The 27,765-nt window shown below is 50.0% G+C and overlaps 1 protein-coding gene across 5 annotated transcripts in view; it reads left to right on the top strand.

The window, feature by feature from the left end:
- The window catches only part of RIMS4 (regulating synaptic membrane exocytosis 4), a 53,517-nt gene extending 25,899 nt beyond the window's left edge, over window positions 1-27,618 (top strand). For 3 of the 5 annotated variants that reach the window (XM_064167815.1, XM_064167819.1, XM_064167818.1), the window contains 6 exons: window positions 4,399-4,540; window positions 16,722-16,834; window positions 17,464-17,565; window positions 17,837-17,976; window positions 19,776-19,997; window positions 24,405-27,618. In XM_064167815.1, coding sequence (XP_064023885.1) covers window positions 4,399-4,540; window positions 16,722-16,834; window positions 17,464-17,565; window positions 17,837-17,976; window positions 19,776-19,994 — 716 coding nt within the window. In that variant the 3' untranslated portion in view covers window positions 19,995-19,997; window positions 24,405-27,618. Of the gene's footprint in view, window positions 1-4,398; window positions 4,541-16,721; window positions 16,835-17,463; window positions 17,566-17,836; window positions 17,977-18,896; window positions 19,752-19,775; window positions 19,998-24,404 lie in introns of those variants that run through there. The other 2 variants (XM_064167817.1, XM_064167816.1) reach the window with 2 other exon arrangements.
- Window positions 27,619-27,765: the final 147 nt, after the last annotated feature.

Here is a 27,765-nt window from a genome sequence, read left to right as displayed (position 1 = left end):
CTGTACTCAGGCTTGGACTAATTTTTCCTTGAAAGCACAGAATTATATTTTGTCCAAAGCCTTACAGCAAGAACAAATGTGCCCTGAAAGCAGCCATTCAACTGATTGCCCTTCCTTTGGAGCTTGCACTCCAAGGTGAAGGAAGCTAGCCACACTGTTTTGCTGGCCCTTGGGTGTGTGTTGGGTGGCCTGTGTTGGTGATGGCTGGCCATGTGCTCTGGGTACCACTGTGTTCTGCGTTTGGAAGTTAGTTAATTTAGAAGCAAAGCTGACTAAGTTGTGATTCAATCAATTCCTAATCTCAGGTTTAAATCAGTATCAGTTCTAAAGCATGGGAGGGTCCATAGCACATGCATCATGCTGACTTCTTTTTGTGTTGAGAGCACCCAGTAAACTGATCAATCATGGAGGAGAAAATTGAAAACAGAGAAAGGAAGGTACCAGGTACCTGGGTGGAGGAAAAGGAGGAACAAAAGAGGGGGCAGGGTAAGGGTAACTGTGGAAGGGACGTGCTGTGTCCCTCAGAAGGCTTCTATGGTAAAGTAATTCTGTGTAGGAGCAGTAGTTGTATGAAATGAGCTATTGCAAAACTCAGGGAGACTTTTCAAGTCTTGGTGGCCTCTGAGAATGGGGAGACCTGGCAGCAGCAGGGAGGAAGGGCTTTGGAGAGTCCTGCTCTAGACTGACACAGAAGAGGACTTAAGAAATGGTGATTCCTTCCCTGAGGGATTGAAGAGGACAATACCACTCTTATTTTTACCAGCCCCAGGATTTAAGCTGAATGCAGTTCTTGGTGGCCTCATTCTGGAAAAGAGCTGCCTCTGGATGTGACTGACAGATGAAAATATATTCAAGGAAGGGAGCCTGGCAGAGGATGCTCTGCAAGGCACCAGCACAGTTACTCTGCTCCTCTCCGTACATTGCTGGGTTGTCTGGAGGGAGCTTTTGGTCACTCACAGACAGAATTAAGTGAAACATGATAATGAGATGCAATTAAAAAAACAAAATGATGGAATATAATTAATACTAGTCCAGAAGGATTTAGGGAAAATGGGTCTTGTTAAACCTTTTTCCCCCTTTAAGCTTTAGTAGAAGTTATCTGGGTAAGTATGATAAGGGGTTTGTCCTAGAACAACATGACCCTAAAAGATGTGACAGAGAGATTAAAATGTTACATCACATTTCAAAAAGCAGTGGTCAAAGAAAAGCCTCAAAGGCAAGAGGCTCTTCTGAAGGCTTGGTGCTCTTCAGTGTTTTCATTGATTTGGAGCAAGTCTGAGTTTAAACCTCACTAAATTCACAGGTGATGTGCACGTTGGAAGGACAGGAAATAGTACTGAGCGTGGGAGCTAGCTGCACTTCTTGACCTCTCTCTCTTCAAATAAAATGTGTTTGCTTACATATTTCTTAATATAATGTTCTACAGGGTCATGCTGGCAGCATCCAGGAGGGCTGTGGTCCTATGCTAGGAGCTTACTGTGGTCTTGAGAGAGGCAACAAAAGCAGTGGAGATGGGCACTTCTGCACTGAAAGATGAGATGTGGTTTTGCTGTGTGTGTTCTCAAAAGGGTATGGAAAAAGCTGAGGAGGTCACAGAAAAGATTCAAGGGCGGAAGGGGTTAAAAAAAAGAAAGCCAGAGCATGTTAAACTTGTCAGAAAAGATGGAGAGATGATTGATGACACTGCAGAAGGACCTTCATAGCGAGGATGCAAAGCAGCCCTCACAGCAGAGGCCACACAACCCCCAGTGGGTGGATACTGAAGTCAGGTCTCAGAATGCCAGGTAGTAAAATAAACTGCACAGACAAAGGGCAGATTCCTCGACCCAGCATCTTCCAATCCAGAGTGGACAGATTTTCAGAAGACAGTCTTTGGCCAAAGGTAGATTGTTTGGCTGAGCAGAGCTAAAATCTAAAGGCCTGTGGACAAAGAACTTGGCACAGTGTCTGCTGGTCCGTTCTGGCTCTTGGTGCTGCAAGGTGCCGTGTGTCTGTATCCTGCCTATTGGAGAAAAAGTTACTCTTCCCAAGGTCGTTCTGAAGCAGATTCTGCTCCTTCCTGCATGTGGTGCTGCAGCTTTGACTGGCTGCTTAACCTTTGCCGTTTGCTGCTGAACTGGAAGTGGTGCAGAGAATAAATCTGGTGGCGCTGCAGGTAACATCGATGCGGCTCTGACTTGTGCCAGAGACTGCTAACAGTTAGACGAAGGTAAATGGGTTTGCCAGGCAGCACCCACACAGGCATGGAGCATTTGCCTGGATTTGCCGAGGTGGTGCAGCCTGACACTTCAGGTAAGGGAAGAGGCACAGCCCCTCTGCAGGGCTCCACGGTGTGCAGTGGTTTTGGCCCGCAGAGGACCAGCACAGCTTTGTCCATCTCTGTTTCCTTTCTGCACTGACTCTTTCTAAGAGTGCTACTCCTCACCTGCCCTGTTCCCTCAGCAGGTAGGGTTAAAACACCACGTTTTTGTTACATGCTGACTGCAGGCAAAGTTTGTCTAAAAGACTGTATGGGTAGGTTAGGGTCCTGGATCCCATTTCTGTCCTAAAAGACATTGAAGGATGAATGTTTGGAGAGTACATTTGTGAGGGAGGGATGAGCATGGATGGATGTAGATGGTGGAAAGGTTACGGAGGTGAGTGAGAGAGAAATTGAATGGATCATCAGGTCTGCCCACAAAACTGTGGGATGCTGTCTGAAGGGAACCTACAAAACCCACCAGAAGATCCAGCAAGCTGTCCAAAGCTTGAGGAAGGTGCAACAAGGAGAACTGTTGTGCAGTGGTCAGGGAGGTAGACAAGGCTGTTGTTATTCTTGCCTGAAGGTTTGGGTTTTGAAAGCACATTAAAAATATGGTTTGTGTTTGTCTAATTTCCTGATTTTTCAGGCTTTTCCCCACACTGCTGTAGGCACACAAACAGTACAGACTGCAGCTAATGGTAACCCAGAACATGCATATTCCATTCTCTCAGCCCACAGGGACACACATGCACATGCTGCACCATATGTGTGGACAGCAGCTGATGCAGAGCCCTGGGGCCAACACATTTACCCACCTGGAAACCTTACAATACCAGAGGAGAAGAGACTTTGTACCTGTATTTATGGGAGATTTTTTTGCATTTCAGCCTAGCTGTGGAATGAGAAGTAGAATAGGAAGGATTCTGATACCTTACTGGTGGCTTTATTTTAAACATAGTTGTTCACACCAAGATCCAAAGAAAAGTGTTTTAGGTCAAGCAGCTTGCTACACAAATAACCACCTTCTGTGTGTCTTAGATGGCTTCTTGCAGATATCCTCACATTTCCAAAGCAGCTGTGAAAGATTTGTTTTCTTTAGTATTTGGGGATCCTGGGTTCTGTAGACTTGATAACTGGGTCATTCCTTCTCCAGGGTGGCACTCAAAAGGCTGGTGGGTTTCTGAGAGCCCCATGCTCAGAGATTTATTAACTGGTTGCAGTTTACAGGAGGACATCTTTAAAGGGTTTAGTTAATTCTGCTTTGTGCATAAGACTTGCAGCAGATGTGTTTCAGGATGAGTGCTGCATATGGGATGGAATCTGGAGCTCCCTAACACCAGCTAAAGCAATTAATAGTAATGGTGTTCATTACATATTCATTACATAATGCGGTTTGCTCTGCGAAGCAGACTGCTGGAGATGGAGGATGAAAATAGCAGTTGTTAATTTCAGAGGGTTGAGTCTCTGAAGACTGCACCCAGGAGGAATCAGAACCTACTTAATTCCCACTGTGCGGTGGCCGAGGGTGTGTACAAAGGGAAATAGGCCTCTCCAGGGTTTTCCACTGCTGGTGCCATTCAGGTGCCACTAGGGAAGATTCTGGCTGTGCCCAGCTATTCCTGTGGCTGATCTGGGAGGGCTTCTACCTTCACATCACCTCTGCTGCTGCTTGGCCTTTTCCTCCTGTCTTCTCCTTTGATGGTCACCAGGAGCTGTGCCTCTTTGTTGCTGCGCTCAAGTTGAGGCAGCAGCATGGGATTTAGGAGATGTTTGGAGGCAGGATCAGGCTCTGCAGCTCACCTCTGCCCATGGCTGCTGCTGCTGTGCTCCCGAATCAGGCAGCCCCATGTCTAGCCAGCCTGTGCTGGCACATGCCTGTGCTCAGTGCGTGATCAGTCAGTGCAAATGGCTGGAGCTGGAAGAGTGCTGGCTATGGTGCTGGGCCCTGGCTTGCTGGAGCACTAGGTTTGTTCCAGATGACTGGGAGCTGCTGCTGAAGCAGGGCTGAGTATTGGAATGCTGCCCGAGAGCAAAGTATTGCCTGTGTGCCAGATGCCAGGATGATCTGAAAGACCACCTCTGCTTCTCCTTGCCTCTGTTGCTGGGGAAGGCTCAGGGAACAGTAGCTGACTGCAGGTCTCCCCTTTTGTTCCTAGATGGGGATGGTCGGAGACTGAAAGGAGCCATCCAGAGGAGCACAGAAACTGGGCTGGCAGTGGAGATGCCCAGCAGGACCATCCGCCAGGCCAGCCACGAGTCCATCGAGGACAGCATGAACAGCTATGGGTCAGAGGGAAAGTAAGTAACTGCAGGGGAGCTGGGCAATCACCTGTGGCATGCGCTGTCCTCAGACCTACTCATTTCTTTCCATCATGACAGATGCTGTGTTTTTGTGACTTGCCTATGCTGAAGGTGTCCTGCCTGCTCAATCAGAGCAGATCTCTGTGCCTGTGTAGCTGGCACCCTCTTGAGCTGCCTTCATTACTCTATCTGAAGCAGATACCTGCTACTTTTAATTGCTTGGCCCTCAGAAGACCAATTCGGGGTGGATAGCTGAGAGCCCTTACTGGTAATAAATCAGAAGCTGTTAGTTTTTCAAGTTGCACAGTAGTTGTTTTATCTCCCCTGTTCCAAATAGCTTTTTAGTTTGGGGGATGTATGGCAAAGGGCCGAGGTGATGAAGAGGGTGCAGGAAGCAAAGCAATCATTCTGCTGCCCAAAGCACATCATGACAAGCGTGTGTATGTTTTTGGTAACAAGCCTTTTTGGGTTTGCTTCATCTGAGCTAGGGTCTTGTAAAAGAATGTACTTCAGGAAAGGGTTTGGATGTCAAGGACAGCTCTGGCACTCCTTGTTGCATTTCGGCTTTACACTGGAATGCAAATCAGGGGGTCCTTAGGCCAGTTCCTTGGGCGCTGACTTCTCTCCAGTTCTGGTTGAGTATTTCCATTATGTGAAGCCATATGTGGAGGTGATTATAATTTAGTAAGGTGACCATTCATGGGAATGTTTGAAGGCAAAACCCTTCCAGTCTTTACAAAATGAGGCACTACATGCAATCAGATTTCATGCTTCTAGGTGTGAGGCCAGAATGTTTGTATACCCAAAATGTGCTCTGTTAAAGCCAAGTACCAGACTTGGCAGGCCTGTTCACTCTCTCTAGTCCTACATGATATTCCAAGTACACTGTACTGCTAAAATGATGGGATGGTCCAAAGGCACGCTCGATTAATGTGGTTCTGGTGTTAAATAAGTAAGAGGCTGTAAATTAAGAGAGGCTTTCTTTAGCTTTAGAAGTAGGCTAATCCTGGAAAGACATCATAGATCTGTGCTGAGGGTTGAAAATAGAAATGAGGCGCAGGCTGAGATGGCAATCTTGTCACTCCAAAGCTGTGATGTACTTTATCTCTTCTCTGAGCTGCTGCCTCCAGGGAAATATTTCTGCTACACTAGCACAGTCCTGTGGCTTGGAGTTCTGCCTCTGCTATGATGTGCAGGGGATTAGCGATTAAGTTCAGTCCCTTGGCAGTGTGGGGCAGGACTCTGCTTTCATGCAGAGCAGAATCCTTCTCTTTTTATATTTGCATAGCTTACCCTCCTTGGTGAGGGTGCAGTCCTGTGAAGGATCTGTGTCCTGTCATTGCATGCACTGACTGCTTTGATTTAGCCTTCCTGGAGAGAGAATATTTCTGCCAGCAGAATCTCGCACCCATAGCAGGGCAGCTTTGCCCTGAAGGCAGGCGGCGTGCAGCTGTCAGCCCCACAAAGCAGAACACATCTGGCCACCCAGCTGCCTTTACTAGAACATGTCTAACATTCCCTGGTCCAGTCTCAGACCCTGCCAGAACATCCTCACCAGTCCCTCTGCCAGGGTTTCTCCTCTGCCTTTTCTGAACAGGGAGATGTAAGTGGTTCCTGGATGCTTTGTTCCTAGCTGGATAATCAATGCCCACTGGAAAGCTGGTGGGAATTGTGGCTGAGTGATAAGCAAACAGGGCTGAGAGCACAAACTGCTGAGAGGGCTCTCTTCTCTTGAAACATGGTGGAAGGGTAGTTCCTCTGCTTTCTTTTCCTGTAACAAAGACGGGATTTTTTTTGGGCAATAGCTTTAAGGAGCAGAAATGTATTCTCCTAAATCAGATTTCTTATGACCTCTCACATTGAGCTCACTGCCCCATGCAGGTGCAGCCAGGTGCTGTAGCCAGGCCTGGCTGTGTGCCACAGGAGGGGACCACGGACACCATCTGCCAGGCCCTGACTGTGTCTTCTGAGTTGTTCTTCACTGCAGACTGTTTCTTGGGCTGCTATTATGGAGTGATCTTTCACATTTGGGTCTTGTTGTCTTCAATTCAACCTCCATAGGTCTTTAAGCTGTGCTGCTACCTTTTTGTTTCCATGTTGGGGAATATTTATGACTACAGTCTGCCTTCAGGCAGACTATGGAAGTGAGATGTTCTCTAACCTTGTTGTCCTCCTGCTGCCAGTGGACAGGCCTACTCTGGACAGGTTGGTTGCACTTTTGCATGCACAGACATTTTCATTCATACTGCACTCAGACCAACCTTAGCTCTGGTTACAGGTGTGCAGCAGTGAGTGTTCTCTTCTGTGTACGTAAACATCTGCAGGAGAGGACACTTGTCCTGACACCAAGATCACTGCAAGGATAGAAGTCTAAACATGGGAATAACTCTCAAACAAACCCCTGCAACTCAACAGATACCTGCAGCTGCATCTTGGTTCTTGCACAGCCTAAATCTTGTTTGGCTGCACGAGGCCATGAACAACATGGAGAAAGCAAGAGATTCTGGACTTGAGTGTGATTTATTCATGCCAACCACTTCTCTTTCTGAAAATGGTGCAGAAACACAAAACCAAACCTTGAACAAAGGACTGCTGGCTGCCATAGTGCCTAGGAAGTGCTACTCAATGCTTTTTTTGTGCTTGCCTGTCTCCTGCCAAGACGGTCAAGTTCTGGAGAGCTGAGGTGGTTTTTACCTGGAAAAGCATAGCAGGTGATAGCTGACAAAGACTCCAAGAATTGTTCTTGTGTTATCTGAGATGTGTCTGTCCCTCCAGCAAGGAAACATCTTGTAGCCATATAATTTCTTTTCTCATCGTTAAGGGAGGTGCATCTTGAGCTCTGCCTGAAGCCACTCTTGTGATGAGGGCAGGATGCAGCCTGGCTCATGTGCTGCTGGCACGAGCACCTGTCGTGGAGGGCCCATAGGCCCAAAATAGGCTCATACATGCCTATTCTTGCCTGGACACGTTTTTCTGCCCACACCAGAGGTAAACACATAAGGAAACACAATAGAACCTGGCGCCATAAGGTCTGGCCTGCCCAGGGCCCAGGTTGTGTAACACGGTTGTGTAAGATACACACACTTGGCTTGTGCCTGCCTAGTGCAAGGCCAGAGTGATTCCCATATTTGGGAAGAGCCAGGCCTGTGGCCTTTGCCTATTAATGGCATGGTTTGGCTAACTGCCAAGCTGATTGGGCATTTTGGTGGCCAAAAGGCCATTAATCTCAGCCCACATTTGATTAATAAGGGTACACAGGTAAACACCTTGCTTCTGCTTGCCTGCCTGACTGTTCACCCACAGTGCATCTCCTTTTCTCTACGGAGACAGAGTCTCTCGTGGGCTCGCAGCCAGCTGTGCACACCTGCCTGCCACTGCAGTGAGTTACCAGGACTGGATTCTGTATTGCTTGCCTTTATCTGCAGAGCTCAGTCTCCCGTGCAGCCGTGCACCCTATTGCACGCCCGCTGCCTTATCACTGCCAGGTAAGCTTCACTGCCGTGAGTTACCAGGAGCAGACCCTGGATTGTGTGCACGCAATTGGCCTGTGTGGTCAGCATGACACCGTGCTGAGACCATACAGCACCCTGCCTCTGCACCTGAAGGTCCTGCCTCAGAATCCCTGGACAGAGCATCCAGAAGAAGCCAGGAGAACAAGGTCAGAGACTGTCTTTTCCCCCTGAAGCCAGGAAGATTCCAGCCTCATCATCCATGGGCAAAGAGTTCCTGAAGATTGGACACTTGTATAGGCTGTGACCTAGCCCCGGAGGGTGATTGATAATTGATAAGAATTTCTGAGTAAATGCTTTAATGCCTCTGTAATTCTTTACTGCCTTCTGCCTTAGAGCAGAAAGAGCTTGGGCCCATCTACTGGGCAAGCAGCGTGTCGACTGCAAGTGGCATTTGGCCATGGGGAAGTTCTCTCTGTTTATAGTTTGAATGTTGGCTAGTTATTAGCAAGTTACTGGTTGGTGTTATCCCTAGAATGTCTTCCATAACCATGTAAAAACAAATTAATATTAAAATTCAGTGGTTGGGGGTGGCGAGAGTGCAGAACATTAAAATTAATCAATTATATATTTCATAGAATATCATCTCCCACCAATTAATTTCTCCCCTCCACCACAATTGGCGTAGGTGGCAGAATCCCCGCCGCAACAGCACCTTGCACCCCTCAGCTCTGTTCTCTCTCATGCTGTTTCTGCAAGCTGCAACCTGTACCAGCTCTCTTACCTGTGTCCAGGGCTGATGTGATCCTGATCTGGGACTTGGGCTGGGAAAGCTTCCTGCCCTTCTCTGCTTCCTTATGGAGAAAGAGCTAAAGAGGCTAGAGGAAATATTGACCTGGCCTGGGCAAATTCACCACCAGTTACCCAACATCGTTTGAGAATTGCCAGAAGACTTGGTTGCTAAGCACAGCCTTCAGGAGCTTGTGTCAAAGCCATTCACTGTCTCTGGTTTGCTGTCCAAAGCCAGAGGCTCGCCCTGCATCCAAGGTCTTCAACAAAAGACAATGAAAGAGGTTGTTACTCAGGTCAGGCTGGAACAAATGCAGGCCTTTCAAGAAGGAAAGGGGAAAGCATGGAGATTGAGATCATGCTTTGTCAGGGGCCTTGGATCTCCGGAGGTCCCTTTCAGCTCCTACCAGTCTATGATTGTTTCTGTAATACACCAAGAAGTGAGTCAGCCTGTTCAGCCACAGGGCATCCTTTTGTCCCTTTAGGTGTGACCAGCACAGCTCAAAAGGATGCCAGCTTTAGGGCTGTAAGCACAGAGAATCCCACCCTGACTTGGGAGCAGGTGGAACTGCTCTGCAGAGGCAGGTAGCTGACTTTCATTGGACATGTCTGAGATGGCTGAAGATGGAGAAGGGTGGGGAGAGAAATGGGGGAGGTCTTTGCAGCAGTGTTTGGGTGGCAGAAGTGATACAGCAGAAGGCAGTGATGTGTGAGCAGAGCACTGTGTGCTGCAGCATATCATCAGCGTGTCACAGGGCTAAAAATGGTCCAGAGGGTGCAGTGGCCAGGAGAGAAGTGTGGCTTGTTGGGAAGCAGGGTTGGGGATAGTGCCTGGCAAAGGTGGGGCTGGGTTTGTATCCTGCAGGGATGGATACTCACAGACGGCCTCACCATCCAGAGTGGAGGCTCCTGCATCAACCACTTCAACGTGCCCAGTGTAAGGGGCTGTGTCCAGTGCCCTGACAATGCAGGCAGGTGTGTGTGGCTTTAATAATTCCTTCTCAATATTTGAAAGATGGTGCAGTGGACATTAAATTGGCAAGTTCTGCCTTCCTGCTTAGCTGATAGATATCTGCTTGGCTTCTGCCTGTAGGATGTGATTTAAAAGACCTTAACATGCAATATGGATGAGTGTGATTGTTAAACAGCACATTAGTGCTTCCTGAAGTTGGAGTTATGATGTTTTTTTCTTAATGTTCAAATAAAATAACCATCAAATATGTTATGGGTCTCAGAGGAGACTTCCCCCTCCTCTGTTCTTTCCATTGGAGGAAGTATGTGTTGCTGTCCCTGCTTTTCAAAGCAAAGCTGAAGCTGCAGAGCTGAGCTGGGCTTCAGGTGTCAACAAGCAGCCGGTCTGTCAGTTCGGCTGTGCGGTGCAAACCTTTCAGCAGCCTGGCTGTGTTTAGGCAGCTTACCAATGGTAACTTTGTGTCCCAAGATGACAAAAAGAAAGAAAAAGTGTGACCAAAAGTATTTATGAGAGCAGAACAGTTCATGAGAGCTGGGCCCAAACACAGAGCATATCTCTTCTAAAGGCAGGTAGGTGGTTGCGTGAATGACTCCCTTGAAAGCACAAGGCAAAACATTGTCCTCTGCCAACAGCTGTGCTCTGGGTGTGCCAAGGAAGGGCTGCATTAAAGCCGCCCTGCCTCACCACCCCACCAGCTGAGCCTGCAGCAGTGGCGCAGACCAGCTCTGCAGAAGTGGAGGTGTGCACATGGCACATGGAGGCAGCAATGGGGCTGTGGTCCAAGCAGGAGGACACACAAAGTGTCTTCGCAGTTCCCCTCCTCTTGACAGAGTTCCTGGACAAAAGGAGGGTAGAGCCAGCCTCTAAAGAGAGCAGAAGAGGAGCATCTCCTGCATGTCTTCTGCACAGATGCAGCAGCCAGGGTGCAGCCATTACAAGTGTGTACAATCGAGACCAGTCCCAGATCTTGTCAGAGTTAGAGAGCACTGTACGAACGGCAGAAGAAAGGAAACGCCTTGGTCTGGGCTTCAAACTGGCAGCTCAGAACTGGTGTTGAAGACAAGTGCCGCAGGATGGACTGAGGGAGAAGGAGAGCAAAGCAATGCATCCTCTCAGGAGGGATTCTGAGAAGAGGTCAGACAAGCAGCTGTCATCACAGATGTAAGCAAGACCACCCTGACTTCGGGACCTGGGTGCCTTCCTCACTGCGTTTCCTGTGGGTTCTGCAAGGTTTTGACAAGCTGATGCTGCAGATGCTTGCAGCAGCATAGTGTTGCACCTGGCACAGAGAGTCCCAAAGGCGATTGAGAAAACGTTTGGAGGTCGACAGACTGCATGGGCAGGAGAAGAAATTAGTGATACGTTGTGCCTAATGTGTCTGTGTCGTTGCATACTCTGCATGCTAATGTGCAGGGAACAGCGGCTGAGGGTGTGGAGGAGGCTGAGCAGAGCCACATACGTGCTCTGGGGGGGACCATACTGAAATCAGCGTGGACCCAGCTAGGCATTTAAATCCTGGTCAGTTTACAAGCTAGCCTTGAAAAACTAGCTCTGCATCCAAGTGGCCCTGAAGAGCAGCAGCCTCGGCATGAGGGAACCAACTGCATGTGGGGAGGAAGGACACATCCTTACAGCGGCTTCAAGGCCAGGCTGGATGAGGCCTTGAACAGCCTGTCCTAGTGGGAGGTGTCCCTGCCTGTGGCAGCGGGTTGGAAGTGGCTGACGCTTGAGATCCCTTCCAACCTAAACCGTTCTATGATGCTGTGAAATGCTCCAAGGACAGGCAGCTGGCAAAGAGCCTTTGAGCCACCCGTACAGTCTGCTGCAGAGGAGAGATTTCGGCCCAGGGGCCCAGCCTCCGGTGGCTGCTGCACAGGTGGCCTAAGTGGTCAGGACTGTGAACGCTGCGCTTTGAAGTGGAACAGCCAAGTGCAGCGGTCTTGGCCCCGGTCTGAGGTGCCAGGACCGAGTGAGCAGTTCTGCTCTGCATAGGAAGGTGTCACAGAAGACATCAAGAGTGCATGCAGCCAGCCTCGCACAGAGCCGAGGTCAGCAGTGGGGTGCCAGTTCTGCATGGGGGTTTCGTGTGGGCATGGCCTGGCGCTGCACTGTGCCTGCGCCGTCGGCGTGGGCTTGTCTGCCTCTCCTGAGTGTCCACACGCCTGCAGCGGCGGCAGCAGTGCCCGGCCGTGCCCCCAGCCTGGCCTGCAGGGGCTCTGCCAGAGCGCCTGAGCTGGGTTTGCAGCCTCGGCACCACCGTCCACGTGGCTGCTGCTTCAGCCCGGTGGGCCCAGAGACCCCAGGGTCAGTAGCCTCCAGAGTGACATCCTGCTGCTGCCCCTGCTCTGCCTCCTTACCTGCGGCTGAGGGCCCTCCAGCAAAATGTCCTTCATTTGCCCTTGGCACCCTGGAGGCGTTGCTGACCTCCCTCTGCCTTCGGTCAGTTGCAGAATCGTGCCCTGTGTCCAAGCAATTCCACAGCACATAATAGTCTTTGACTTCATTAAAATCTTTCCCCGTCAGCTGTGGCAAAGCAGAGCCTGTGAATCATGATCAGTGAAAGCAGAGGCCAGAGTAGAAGGAATTAATTTCTCTTCCTCACTAGGAAGGCTGGGCTGCCCTCGCTCCGTGGAGGATTTGTGCCCTGCAGGCTCTAAAGGGCGACAAGTGTCACCTGGTAACCTCTGTGTGGCTCTTTGTCACCGCTGGGTGGTCCTCCCACAGCCCTGGTCGGCGGGGACCTCCTGGGTATGACAGCTGCTGTTTGCAAGTCAGCTGCGGAGCACATGCGTGTGTGTCCCCTCCCTGCCTTCCTCCAGCTGTTTTTAGCTCTGCTGTTTAGATGGACATAAAACCAAGACATCTCCTGTTTGTTAGCAGCAGGCTGCAGTGATTTCTCCCCTTAAGGGAGGAGTATGTTTGGTGATGGGATGAGAAGAGCTTTCCAGGTTTGCTCCCGTGCCTGTGAAACCCCTCTGCTGGCTGCCACTCCAGGGAGTGCCACCTGCAGCAGACCCCTTCGGGAGCACATCCAGCTAAACTGGAGAGCTGGCTGCTGAATGCAGCGAAGGTGAGACAGTTTGATTTCTTCAGAGGTCAGGCAGCAGAGAGGCAGGACAGGGCTTCTTGGGAGTACCAGCATTGTGTTTAAAGACCTGTAAGAAGTCCTGGTGGTCCCTGGAGCTCTTCTGCAAGAAAATCAGGTGAATGGATGGGGAGGTTTGTCCTACTGACTTCACAGTCACGCTGTATGCAGCCCCTCACCTCTCCATCCCAGATTCTCTGAGCACTTGACAGAGCTCACTGAGCTGCATTTGAGCATCCTCATTTTAGCCAAGGCAGCTCCTCTCAAGGGAGAAGTAGTGACTTTCTTGGAGGTAGCTTATGATTCCAGACAGAAATTGTTTTCATTCCAGTGTTATTGGCAATACCCAAATATATGTCCAGGAACCAGTGGAAGCCAAGGAGCCTGATTTAAAGCTTCTGCTTCTAATGTCCAGTGAAGCAAAAGGTCAGCCTCTGTGCAGTGTGGCAGCCAGGCCCATCAGCTCGTGGGTTAACCTGTTACAGCTTCCCTTTCCAGTCAGATAAAACAGCAGGGAGTATTCACTCTCTGACCTAATACTGACTTTCACGTGGAGCTAGTAAACCTTAACTGAGGCTCAACCCAAACTGTCTTGACCTTGGCCTGTGCTTTTAAGTGGGCTTTTACCTTTCCTGTGGAGATCTGTCTCAGTGCTGCAATGCAGCAGCTGGACTGCTGTCCTTGTGAGGGTCCTTGCCTGTGGCACAGCCCTGCTGTCCCTGCAGCTCTGTCCTGCCCTCTCACCATGACTTGCACTGAGGCGCATTCATTGTTTTCAGGTCACCCTGAGCCCTCTGACTCCTTAATCTGGGTAGAGATAGCAGCAATATTTGCTTTGCTATGAAACTTCCTGCTGCTGTTGGTTCACCTTCAGCCCAACAGCTCTTGTGCTTTTTAACGCTGTTTGTCCTGCTCTCCAGCTGATTTTGACATTTGGAGGCTGCAGCACTGGTTCCTCTGTTAGCAGGTGCTTGCATTTGCTCCTGAGCTGCCCCAGCTGCTGGGCAGAGCCTTTAGAAGGACCAGTGCTGCCTGAGGGAGGAGTGAGCTAGGGTGAGAGGGCACAAGTGGTTTCCCTCCAGACACACATCATGCCAGACAAATGTCTAGCATCACCCTTAACATGTTTCTCCTCCCAGCAGGTTAAAGGGAAATGGTCTCCTGTGGCAGCTTTCCTGAATTACATAGAGCATTCAGGAGCTGGAAGGATCTCGCCTCTGTGCTGCCATGCAGTGAGAGGTGTTTCTAGGGACTGTGTCTGCCTAGCTTTGTGTCCCCACTGCAGGAACATGGCCAGATGTTTCCTAGGAGAGGGATCTCTCCGAGACTCAGTCACAGCACTAGGCTTTGCACAGCTCTGGGTTTCCCCTCTGCTGCCCTGGTCCTCAGCATCTTGTTAATGAGCCCAAGCATCTGCTCTGAGCTCAGCAGTGCTCATTTTGCTGAAGGGCTGTGAGCTGTCTTGCCAGCTTGTGATGTACACTGCTGCTTCGGGTCACGTCCTGCCCGAGCAGGAGCGGAGCCAGGCTTGGCCCATCCATCTTCACCGACTCCAGGAGAATTAAGACAATATTTACTCTCTGGCTAAAGGTCCATTCTTCTCCTGCTGAACCTTACATCTTCCTCTGTCGGGCCTCCTTTTTCTTGCACTATTTTGGGTTCCCTAAGCACTAGTTTTTGTCCTTTTTTGACTGTCCATGAGCAGCTCAAAATGCCTGAGCCAGCAGGTTCAAGGAGTCTCGCTGGTCCCTGAGTGCACCAGGACTCACTTCTCCCTCCTTCTATGGGCAAATCTTGAGCCTGATAAAGCCTGCTGGCTCCAGGCTCCCTTTTCTGCTTTCCCCATCACATGTCCCTGTCCCTGCAGATTTACCAGCCCTGGAGATGGATCTGTGCACAGTCTATCCTCAGGAGCCTGGCTGCGAATCCAGCATCTGTGCCCTGGTCCTATGCTCAGGACATTGCTCACCGGACGGGACAGCCTCAGCAGGGCTGGCAGGGGCTGGCTGAGTGTTGGGGCAGGAGTTGTGTACCCACGAGGAGATGACCACAGCCCCATGTCACCTCTGCCACCAGGGTTGACAACAGCCCTGGGGATGTGCCTTGAGCCTCTGAGGAGCTGGTGGCACAGAAACACGAGGAGAGTCTGAAAACTTCTCCGCTAACTATTGTCAGTCCTGCTGCTTCTGCTGTATCTCAGCACATGGGTGCAGGGTGAAAAACCACCAGACTAGAGAAAACCTGCCCCGTGCAGAGCTCCTCTCAGGCCTGTCTTCCAAGGTGTCAGGGCACCCTGCTCCCTGTCATGAGGGCACATGCTGACAACATGTCCTTTTCAAGGCCTCTGTGTGTGGGATGCTGAGCTCTATGTGCTGCTTCATCCCCTGAGTAAAGAAATATTCCTATGGTCTGAGACCAGGCTTACAAGTAGCTAAGGAGAGCTGAAATCCCATCCTGAAACTACACCTTCTGGCTGAGTGGAGTTTAAAAAAAATCCTTTTTTGAAATATCTTGTAGATGTAACTGGCTTGCAGGGGGCAGCTGCTGAATCTTTGTGGCTGACTCAGGCTCCAGGAGAGCAGTAGTCTCCATTCCACCCTGCAGGCAGGGCTCCCCTCCTGCTTTGTGTGTACTGAACATGCAGCCTCCTCATGGCATCTTTCCTCAGAAATGAGTTTGGGGAGGCAGGGAGCTGTGTCATGAGCTGGGTGATTGTTCCCCACCAAGGACCTTTGGAAAAGTGTAGGAGGGTCGTAGTTGTGCCTGACTTGGGTGTGCAGCAGCTTTCCCAGAGGCAGAGTGCAGATCCTGGCGTGGGAGCATGGGTGCCCTGACACAAAACTCCTGGCACAGCTGTGTCATGGTTTGGCAGATACCTGCAGGACAAATGTAGGTGTCAAAAGTGGCCTTCAGCCTCCTCCTTGCCTTTCACAGCAAGTTTGTGCACAGACTCTGAGGCAGCTGTCTAAGTCAGGGTACAACTGGGTATTTCTATCAGTGCATCACAGGGTTTGACCCCTTCTGTCTTGCTTCAGCACTTGTGACCATACCCTAGACCAGCCTCAGATGACTGGTGACTGGATTTGGAGCCTCTGTCCCCTGCAAATGTTTTCTTGCATTGGAGGCATTGCTGGTGCTTGAGGGTGATGACCACTTAACCTTGAACCAGCTTTCAAGCTCTCCTTGTGATCGCTTCAGGCCTGGTCAGAGAAGCATGCTTGAAACCCATGCAGCAAACGTGGTGGATGGTTCTGGTGTGGAGCAGCAGGAAATGCGTCCTCTGGTCAAGGAGATGCACTGTGCTGTAAGCCATAAAGAAACGAGGAGCTGAGTGCCAAAGGGATTCGTTCACCCTCATTCCACTTCTAACTGCTACTCTGGATGTTTTGTTTCTGACCCAGAAAGGAGGGCTGGTGAGGGACAGCTACCCGAAGAGATCCTATGAGCAATGCTAGGAAGCCACTTAGATTGTAGTGCTGCCTGGAAGAGGTGAGAGACTGCAGGTGAGCCTGAGATGGCAGGAACTTGCCTTACAGAGCTATCCAGGCACTGACCAGCTGGGGACCGCAGTCATTACTGAGGTCTGTACAAGGAACGGTATTTAAATGGATTCTCTGTAACTAAGCTGTCTGGCAGTCAGTGAGTTTTGCAGGGGGAGAAGGCTTGGAATTAGAAAATTGTTTTAGTTGCAAAAGACCTTTAAGATCATTGAGTCCAACCATTCTCTAACTGCTGTAGTCTGGTGCTAAGCTATGTCCCTCAGCACCACCTTTGTGCTCCTGTGGCTGTCATTCCTTTCACAGACATTAAATCTGCTTCCTCAGTTGCTGGATTGCTTTAAAATGCAAATTAACCACTTGCCAAAATCCATTTATTTTTCAGCTTGAATTTCAGTGGAGTCCATCTGGCATCTGCTGGGCAGTTCAGTGACTTCCTGGGGAGCATGGGCCCTGCACAGTTTGTTGGGCGTCAGACCTTGGCCACCACCTCGATGGGTAAGGAACATAAAGATGTTAGGCAGCTTCAATTTAATCTTGAATGGACTGCCCCTGCAAGCCACCTAATAATGTGTCCAGCAGCTGCTGATTTGCCACTCTCCTGCTCTGTTAAATTGAGTAAGCTTGGCTGAAAGGTTTTGCCAACTGCTGCAAATGAGGCGTTATCAGGAGAGCACCAGCTTTGTGCTTTCCTCCCTCAGATCTGAAAGGCACAGGCAAGTAAAACATAGCTGAAGTCCTGAAAATGCATCCTGTGCAACTCCATGTTTCCTTGCTCTCTGAGGCCCACCAAGCTCTGTAAAGGTTTTTCTTACTGTCCACCGTAATTGTGTTTTCCAAAGCAGCCTGCAGCTCCAGGCACTCGAGTTTGGCAGAGCTGCCCTGAGCAGCGTGAGGCTGAGTCGCCAAAGTCAGGGTAGAGGCTGACACTAGGGATCGCCTTTGGAAATTTGAGCTTGAGGCACTCCAGAGCTGCTGCAGGAGGAGACCTTGAGTAAGACCTGCACTCAGGGCTTACAGTTCCTACAGCTCGTAGCAGATGGAACATGCAGATTGTTGGGTTTTAACAGTTAGTAACCCACAGATGTATTTTTTGAAGTCTTATCTCTTCTAACACTTTGATTTAGGGGATGTGGAAATTGGCTTGCAAGAGCGAAATGGGCAGCTAGAAGTGGATATTATTCAAGCTCGAGGACTGACACCAAAACCCGGCTCCAAAACACTGCCAGGTAATAAGCTTTGACCTCCTGAAGTAATTCGCTGAGCCCCTGCAACACTTGTCAGAGAATTAATTGGGTATTAATTAGGAAAAGAACTAATTTCACTTGGCTTCTGCGGGAGTAAGCAGCCTGTGCGCCATGCCGAAAATAAGCCTGGCTGAGCAAATCTTTCCAATGTGCTAGCTGCCTTCTTTGGCAATATCCAAGACATGGCACTCTGCCTCTCCTCAAACGAACAGGGAACTCTTCTATACACTTCTCCATACTTGCTTTTTTCCAGCTGCTTACATCAAAGCTTACCTGCTGGAGAATGGCGTCTGCATTGCCAAAAAGAAGACAAAGGTGGCTCGCAAGTCCCTGGACCCTTTGTACAATCAGGTGTTGCTATTTGCTGAGAGCCCCCAAGGCAAAGTATTACAGGTAAGAGAGCAAGTCTCAAGCTTGCCCATCTCCCACCTCTGCTGGAAGGCCTTGAGTCTGGCAAGGGGTCTGGATAAGGAAGGCAGATGAGAAAAAGGCAATGTTTTCATTGACCCACGTGCACTTGATCTGAGCATGACAGATGGAAAGGGAAACCTCTGTGCTGTGCTCAAACTGAGGATTATTTGGCACCCCTCAGATAACACAGGTGTCTGCCAGGAAAAGGTTGATTTTTGTTTTTTTAAGTTCATTCCTTCCCACCCAGTTATGAGACAGGCAGCACCTAGAGATCCTAAACAGTCTTGCAGCATAGCTGTCTTCTGTGTTTGTGTGTTCAGAGCGCTCTGCACTGGCCATCAGCTGGTCACAGGTCCTACCTCTGTCTGCCTTTTTACTGCCACTCTTTCTCTGCCACGCTCCTAGTTCCAATTCTGTGCTTGTGTTTCTAGAGCAAGGAGGGATGTGCATTGTTCATTCCTACCTAAAGCATCTCCACCAGTAAGGCCTGGCTAAAATCTGCTGCTAACACTGACATCATTGATCCTTAAGGTTCTGTTCTTCTCCTCCACTGGCATATGGATTGGCAGCTGACCTGATGGATTGTAATGAGATGAGTGAGCTCTTCCTCATCTGCCTTGACTGGGGATGTTTTCCCCTCTTGCAAGGAGACTGTACGTTTTTGACTGAAATGGAGTGGGACCTGGCTTGCTCTGCACTTCCCTTGTACAGGTTTCCTTGCCTTGCTACCAGGAAGGGCTCTTACTCTTTGCCAGCAGCCATGCCACCAGACCAGCATTTCGCAGTGGCTTGCTCCATCTCGTTCTGACCTTGAGTGTTCATTTTTGCTTTCTAATTGATGTTTATTGTCTCTCCTGCCTCATTTTACAGAAGATTGTAACATTGTGGTTGTTGGATCCTAGGGAAAAGACGCTGTCATGATTAGCCAGAGATCACTAGTCACCATCTTCATAACCCATGATCCTCATCTTCTCTTCACAACATGGACTCGCTCTGGAGTCAGTCATCACCTTTGTCTTCAGCCACACAAGGCCACTTGCTCACGTGCAGCCCTCCAGCATGCCAAAGCCCATGACCCCTCACTGCATCTGTTGTTCTCCATCACATCGTAAGTGTGATTCAGCTTTCCTTGCTCGTCTGCCAGCTGTCCTCCCTCAGCCCTCACTCCGTGCCCACAGGCCTTTCTCAGCAGCCTGTTCCACTTCCCCTGTGTGCCGCTCCCTGTGTGCCTCTTGCGTCACCAGCACCGCATGCCAGCACTAGGCTCCTGCGCTTTCTCCAGGTGGGCAGCTGTGTCTGGTCTCCATCTGACCCGTGTCCCAAGCTCTGAGCACAGAGGTTGAGACATGCTCCTTTCCTCAGACTCCTTGGCTTTTGACTCAAGCTACTGCTCAGCTTTTTCTGTTGGTTTATTTTTCCAGATCGGGAGCTCTTCCTGAGCCCTTTCCCCTAGGCCACCTTTTGTTGTCTCCAAGACCTCTTTCTGTGCCAGGACCAGGTTTAGCTGCAGCTCTGGGGATTTTGCACACACGTGGTCCCTGCTCAGCAGATAGAGCAGCAGAATGGTGTCACATTCACCTCTTCCCATGGGGGAAAAGCAGTCTGGTAACAGCAGGCTCTGCAAGCCTGTGCTTAGTAGGGAAAAAGCAAGCTGGTCATCCAGAGTTTCCCATCACATGCTGAGTGCTGGCTGAGTAGGAGGAGGGATCGGTCAGACTGGTGCTTCCCAAGCAGGTGTGCAAGGTGTGGGATTAATGTGCTCCCCTGCTCTCGTTCCCAAGGTGATAGTCTGGGGAAACTACGGCCGCATGGAGCGCAAGCATTTCATGGGAGTCGCCAGGGTGCTCCTGGAAGAACTGGATCTGTCGACTTTAGCGATTGGCTGGTACAAGCTCTTCCCAACCTCCTCGATGGTAGATCCCACTACAGGCCCGCTCCTGCGCCAGTCCTCACAGCTTTCCCTGGAGAGCGCAGTGGGACCCTGCTGTGACAGGTCTTAGTGAGTAAGGAAGGGGGAACTGCTTTTGTTTTTTAAACATGCTGTCAAGGTTTTGTTTGCTGGAACTCTGACCTCAAGTGCAATGCATGTTCAGTCAGTTCTTGTGGAGCTGGAAGAGGAGGATAAACCAGTGACCTTAGACAGAAGACAAGGGGGAGGGTGCTGTGCCCTCCCCACCCGAGGAGGAGGTGCCATGGGGCATGAGTCCTAGTTGTCAAATTAGACATACACCTCTTGTTTCACTTCTCTCACTGTCATTCTTGGACTCTTGTTTCAGACCAGTACTAACCCTGGAAAGGTGCAGCCTTTGGAAGAATTTGGGGGGAGCGAGGAAGGAGTTTTTCTTAACTGCGTGTCTTAGAAATTTCTAATACAGATTCTGTCAGGAGAAGGTTCCTGAAAAATTCAGAGGCCAATATCTGACCTGAAGTGAGCAGGAGCAGAAGGGTTAAGAGAAGCATTAGGGGTTTTTATGAGGTGTTTCTTCTCGAAGAAGGGAAGAGACCTGCAACTCTTTATCTTTAGAGTCAGTTCCCTGCCACTGAGTCATGTTCACCGTAACGCCGGCACTGCTGCTTCCAGACCGTGCCAAAGTACCAGCAAGCATCTTTGTGGCATCCCTTGTCTGACCCTGCTGCTGGAGCAAACAGCACCTGCTTAGACCAGGCAGTTCCAACAGAGTTTGACTTGAGCAGGCTAATTAACTGCAATTTTGCTCCAAAACACCCCACCCTGGAAGTGGGAGCTGAACATCAGACTTGGCAGCTCGAGATGTTTTGTGTTGTCACATACAAGGTTCTGACTCCCTTACTGTTGCTGTGTGTCCTGCGGTCTCTATCTCTTCTATCTCCTACTTTTCTTCCATCTCCTTTGTACTGGTACATATCTGCTGGAGATGCTATGGACTGACCTGAAACAGGACTGGTTTACTCTGCCACGGGAGAGGAGAGTGAGGTTTCTAGGGGTGCAGAAGAAACAAGCCTCAGTTTGTCATCTGACAAGAAGGTTCTGGAGAGTGTGTAGCCATCCCTGTGCAGAGTGGTGCTTTAGGCAGTCTCAGTAGTGCACGCGTTGTCAAGTGCTCCTGCAAGAGGAGGTGCAATCCCCAAAGCATGGAGAAAGAGGCTGTGGACTGAGGAACCTGAAGACACAGTGGCCACAGCCTGTGTATTTCATAAATTAAAGTGCAGCTCCCGGTGTAAATGAAACCAGTGAAGCACAGCAGCTGCTGTCAGCAGAGTCACATGCTGGAGTCTGTGATAGGTCCTTCAGATAATTACCAACTTAGTGTCCAGAATCACAGAGAATCTCCAGAGACTTCCTGTTGACACAGCTGTTTGGGCCAAACTTTGTCTCAGCTTCTAGTGAAGATTTGGTGACTGTTATCTCAGATTAGGCTTTGGAGACGTTTTCCTGTGATTTAAAAGCAAAGGTCCCTTGTCACCTTTAGGAAGCAGCAGGTTCCTGACCTGCCTAGAGATGTACTGGACATTTATTTCGGCACGTGGGCCACAGCTTTGCTAGAATAAAGGCAGGAGTGTTGAGTGGGTGGTGAGAGCAGTTGCTTTTGGTCCTAGGTTGTCTGTGGCATTTGGAATTACTTTGAGGTAAATGACAGAATACGAGGGGCCTTATGCTGGCCTGTGTGAAAACAGTGTAAAGGAGAGGGGAGGAGGATGAGGACATAGAACGAACAGTTTTGTGAGTCTTCAGTGGTGAAAGCCTCAACATTTCAGATCAATCTCTTAGTTTCCTTGATCAAAGGCCTCTCCCTGATGATTTTTTCTGATCGTATTAGACAATTTCTCTGTGCTAGCTGAGGAAAGTTTGTTGCATGCTGGTCGAACTCTGTTGTGGCTCTCTCAGTTTTAGTTTTTAAGAAAAGCACATTTACTGTAATTCCAGTCAGCATCTTTTCCTCTTGGTACGTAGTGAGCACTAGGCAATATTGTACAATATGTGTATGAACTAGACTAGATTAGGTAAATTTAGTGGTTTGTAGCACTGAATCTTTTAATAACTCTGACTTTAAAAGGACTGTGGGGAGCTCTGGGTGCCCGCCAAGCAGCTGAGTGACAGGGCTTCTCCCGCAGGTTGTGCTGAAGGCTTTACATGGGTACCTGGTTTGGACATTGTCTGCAGTAACAGTTAGTTAATCGTGGGTTTTCTGCGTCCAGCGAGATGAATGCATCATTTGTGCAGTCTTTAGGGGGAGTAGGAGTCTGTACACATCAAATATATCCCCCCAGAAAACTTTGTCTGATGACTGTCTCTTGCACAGCTCAGTTCCTATAGTCCTGTCTCTATATCCTGCCCCTCTTGAAAGCTCTGCAGGCTCGGTGATGATCAGTCTGGTTACCATGGAACTATGAACACTGAGGACTGTCTCCCATATGTTTTTAATCATGCTACAAGGTCACTGTCAGCTGTTATTTCTGTAACATCTCTGATCCTGACATTTGGAGGCAGTTTTCAGTCTGCTCTCTCCTGTTGTCCTCTGCCCTTCGCACATAGTCGATCCCAGTCCAGTGACTCTCACTTTTGTTTCTGCTCCCTTCCAAGTCCTGTTTTCCCCTGGGAAGTGCATGTTGCAAGCCCTGGCTGCCACAGGCAGCAAAGTTACACAGACTGGCAGGTGCAAATCACCTTCCTTCATAAAGCAGACTCACAGGACCCCCTTTGAGAGTGCCCTAGGTGGACTGAGTGAGGCTAGGAGGGTTACACAGTACCCTAATCTAAATTCTGCCTGCACTTATGCCCATGATTTCTGGCCATGGTGTATTAGTTAAGAAGAAGTCCCCTAGTTGTCCATCAATTAAAGACTCCTAGTGTAGCATCCAAGGCAAGTCTCAGGCTTGGAAGAGCTTATTGTTTCAAAGCCGCCTGTTTTTTTTACCCTTCAAATTCCACTTGCCAGTTTCAGTCTGAGGTGATGTGCCAGCTGGGGTGACCAGTGTGGTCATGTGAAAAGTAGCAGTTTGCTGGAGTGGTGAGTGGCTCAGAACTAAACTTTGGTCCCCTTTGCAAGTCCTGACTGATCTTTTCCTGTGCCTGAGTCTGGCTGTTAGTTACAGTCATGTAGAGAAGAGAGGAAGAGCAGGAGCCTTAAAAAAAGTGTTGTAGTATTTTTGTCCATGAGCAGCGGTGAGGGGTGAGGCTGAGGAGAGATCAGATCTCGCCCAGATCAGGTCTGATTCCCTGTTCCTTGTGCATGAAACATGACATTTTAATAGTAGTGGGAGGATTAAAAAAAGGGATATCCCATCCCAAAATGGTACTGGATCTCCATTACTATTACCATGGAAGCCAGGGATCCTGGTGCTAAGAGCATCCCTGAGAGCAGACTGGTCTCTCCCCAGTGGGAATCGCCTTGCGCGTGGCTCTGAGCTAAAAGGGGCCTTGACCACGCTTAGCTCTGGTTTGTTCAGGCAACAATCATGGCGTTTTCCCAGTCTCCTGGTGTTGCTTTCCCTTTGCCCCAGCACAGCTGGGATGCTGTAGAGCCAACACAAAGCCCTCACTCTGCACTTCAGTCCATGGGGCCTCACCCTGCAGCTGCAGCCAGGCTGGAGCATCCTTTGTCCCAGGCAGGGAAAGGGCCAGATGATGTTATTGTTTAGCCAAGTGCATCCCCACTTCTTGGCCATGGATTGTTTCAGAGGCCATTGCAGAATTGTTTGCTCTGAATGAAAAGAGACATTTGTTGTTTCTTGTGGCCAGATCCTTTATCAATGGGCTGCTCTAAATTGGCAGGTCTTCTGGAGTGCAAGCATCACAGATCCCTGTGAAGGAGCTGGTTTTAAGGTGTAGAGGCAGTTGGCAGCATCTCAGCCTGAGCATGTTTAGTAACGGCTGGACAGCGAGACAACTTTTTTACGAAGCTCATTCTCAGTTTGTTTATTACATGCTGTTGGTGATACTTTAAATCAGGAGAATATTTTTCTTTAAAGACAAAGCAATGTATGTTTTTTAACTGAGAACACGAGTCAGTGTTTGCAAAAGCCTTTAATGTCTTTGCTGTGAGGGTTGTTCGTAATTTTGATTGCTGTGTCCCTTGTTACACTTTATCAGCTTTCCTCCAAAAGAAGAGACCTATGTAAATACAGACCCGAGGAGAGTCCTGTAAGGAATTCTGTTCAAATGGGCCATAAACCGATTGGCAGATCTTTGCTGTAGGTCGTTAACTCTCAGCTACTCTGCAGGCCTTTGCTGAAGGGGTCGATGTTGTGTTTCCAAGAGGAGCACTGCTTAGCGAGTTTTGTCGTAGTCCTGTTCTCTGTACGAAGCTCTTTTTATAAAGAAACTCTCATAGGCTAACAAGCAATAATATATTCCGAGTGGGGTGCAGAGGGGTGACTGGCAGGCTGGAGTGCATGTTGTTGATACAGATCCTAATTGTCTTCAATCGCAGTGACATCACTTTCGACAGAAGTCCACATTAACTTTGACTGTAGCAGAAAGGAAGGACAGGGCTGTTGCTGCTGCCCTGAGAGAGGCATTTCTGCTGTAGACTTCTCTGTGAGTTGGTGTGCCTGTGGAAGCCCCCGGGCCAAGAGTGGAACAGCTGTAAGTGACTTCCTACTGCAGAGGTAGTAAACAGTTTCAGTATAAACTTGATGACTGTTTTTCTTAGGCTCTCTAGTATTTGTAACTCGATGAGAATGGTTCCCACTGCCACTGTAGCCCAAATAAAGCAAAAAAGCCTTTGCACCCTGGGGCCACACAGTCTCTGCCTAACAGCTGCCTGTTTTCCTTGAGATACCAGAGGTGAGCTAAAGGGAGAGGTGTTTTCAGAGCAGCAGATTGAGCTGCTCCTCTTCAAAGGCTTTGTGGGTTATTCTGTCCATTTCACAGGTGGTATTTACCATTTTGTTAGAGAATTCCACCCAAGGCAGACCTGGACATTCGCAGAGATCACAGGAACTGCCATGTCAAACAGGACCAGGCTGTTCTGGGCCACTCAGAAGTCAGATGATTCTGGGACCAGCTAAGGAATTTTCCAAAGTGGCAGGATCAGGATATTGGGTTTTGAGTCCTCTCTATCATTGATGCAGTGCATAAACCAAAGTGACTCCCAAACAGCATCCAGCCCATTGCCTGTGGACATCTGGCAGCATTTCCCATAGGAAAAACCTTGATGTTGTTCTCAGGATGGATGGTGGTGTGACCATGCAGCAAGTCACTGCCCTGGTGATGCTGGAGCCCCATGAATGGAGAACTAACTCTTGGGGGGTTGTGAAATGGCTCTGAGAGGGAAAAGAGCAGTGTAAATGCAAAGTGTTGTCAGCAGAGAAGCCCAGGGCATAGTGAAACCTGGAGTGAGCATCTAAATGAAATTGCAGCTACCAGATGTGAACCAAACACCTGGAGAAGAGGCTGACCAGTGAAAGCCTTTCCATGTCCAGCCCAGCACACCCTGCCAAGGCCTGGCTGTCTGTAGGGATGTGTCTGCATGAATGGATAGAGGCACAGAGCAGAACACCTTGGAAAGTGCCAAGTTCCCTTAGGGAGGATGAATCCCTTAGCAGGGGCTGGCTGGTTGTGCAGTCTGTGTCTCATTCCCTTACATGAGCCTTTGCCCACACCAGACCCAGCAGCTGAGTCCATGGGACACTCATGAAATTTGGCATGGCAGAGCCCCATGCTCCTGCTGTGCCCAGCATGTCCGACAGCCCACCTGGCTCCATCATATCTGTGAAGGTGACACTTGCCTGGGCACTTTGCAAGTGATTAGGTGTTGCCACAATGTGGCTGTCTTAAACCCACACTGCCAGGCTCCTCTCTACTGGTTGGCCAGTGTCCCAGTCACCAGACAGCCACACTTCCATCCCTAGCCCCAGCCCTTGTCCACCACGGCAGCTTCAGACTTCTCCTGAGGACCCTCAAGATCTTCCCGTGGTGTGGGTACCCTTCTGCCCACCCTTCCCTGTGGTAGCTGCTCTCATCTTGGTGCAGGAGAGGAACTGGGGAGAGTTTCTTGTAGCATTTGGTTCTTTGCACTTTAGTGGCTGAAACTGAGAGTGAGCCAGCAGCAGCCCTCGCAGAGCACCAGCAGAGGCTGCCCCCCAGCCATGCTCCCTTCGTGACCTTCCAGTAGCTGAAATGGCAAAGCTGTGTCGTTACACCCTGCTCTGCCAGGTCGATAGGCAGCTCGTGCATTTACACTGCACACTGGGCACCTCGTGTGGGCTGGAGATCGCCAGCAGAGGGGTCCTGTGGGCACAGGCAGAACCTGGGCACAGTGAGCTCTGCATGAGGCAGAAGCAACTGAGGCACGTGAGCTTTCCAGGAGCTAGGATTTTGCACTTGCTTGGACACCATGGTTTGTGGTAGCTGCCCACTGGGGCTCCAGATGCCCCTAAACACCACCCTGGAACTTTAAATCCTGCAGCACTGTTTATTTTGGGGCTGTTCCTCTTTCCCCAGTGCTGCTCGCTGGCCTCTTATGATTCCATCTTCTTGACCTGGAGTGGGTTTTGGCTTTCTTTGGAGCAAGGAAGAGTGAGGTTTGGAGAGCAAATCCAAAGCATGTTCCTGCAGCTGCACCATGCTGGGCTTGCCTTCCCTCCAGCGAGCTGCAGACTGCTCTCTGTACCAGGTGGAAAGGGCATCCCAGGCACGCAGTGCCTCACCCAACACCCCCTCACAGCACTGCCATGGCCTGCCACCCGCCTGGGGTGCCAGTGTGCTGCCCACCTTTTGTGGCAGTCCTGAGTTCAGACCACAGGAGTCCTTCCTTTCCTGTCCTTGGTAGAAGTTAGAGGTCTTCTTCAGAGGCTCCACAGCTGTGCTGGGGCCGTGACACCCAGGAGAAGGCAGAAGAAGGAGCTGCCTCTGTGCTGGCCAGGGAGAAGGGAGCTGCCAGTGAGCTTCCCTCCTGGTTCCCTTTGTGGTCCCCTGTGCCCTCTGCTCCTGCATGGGTTCTCCCTTCCCTCTCCACACGAGGCCTTATTCCAGCCCGAGGGGACTGAGGCTGCCCACAACATCTCTTTGCACTGAAGCATCCATCCCACGCTGCCGCGGGGAGCCCCGGGGCAGTGCTGCAGAGCTGGCCTCTGCTCGGGGATGGAGCCCCCACTCCGCCATCCGTGCTGTCCTTCCCCAGTGCCCGCTGCTCTGCCTTGTTCCCCACTGCCAGGGGCCTGGCCACGGTAGGGAAATGTGCAACCTTTCCACTTCATTAACTGTTCCGTGAAGACCAAAAGCTTTGCAAGGGCACTGCACAGCTGCTACCTCTCCTCTTGCCTTTCCGTAGGAGTGGAGGCAGCTGATCTGCTCTTTCTGGCCTCCGTAACCCTCTCCAAAGCTCTTTGGAGGTTTTTAACATCACCTGGTGAGATGCAGTCCCCTTGGAACCAGTGGGAACACAGGCAATGGAGCTGGGCAGCCTGCTGGGGAGCAGCTTGTGAGGTGCGCAGGCTGCCTTGGGTGGAAGGTGGGACACAGTCCCGGCAGCGCCGGAGTGGCGCTGGCTGCTGGCCTGGAGTCAGGAGAGGACTCTGCTAGACTTTTTTCCTGTCTGTAGGTTTTATTCAGACAATATGTATTGATTGAGTGATTTACAATTCAGTGTTAATCTAATGACAACGTTGATAATGGTGATAATAAAACCTTTCTTTTTCCTATGGTGTGTTGAAAGAGTTCTTTGTGGAACATCTCTGTCCTCTCTGTTGTCACCATTGTCTTCAACCTGAGATCTCAGCTGGCCTGTCCCTTCTCCTTGTGTCTGTAGGCAACGAGAGCAGCCCAGTCTGGCACATCCCAGTCCTACC

Source organism: Pogoniulus pusillus, chromosome 29 (genome assembly GCF_015220805.1).
Source record: "Pogoniulus pusillus isolate bPogPus1 chromosome 29, bPogPus1.pri, whole genome shotgun sequence".
Taxonomy (NCBI): Eukaryota; Metazoa; Chordata; class Aves; order Piciformes; family Lybiidae; genus Pogoniulus; species Pogoniulus pusillus.
Note: the sequence above shows the minus strand (reverse complement) of the source record. Positions and strands in the feature narration are given on the sequence as shown.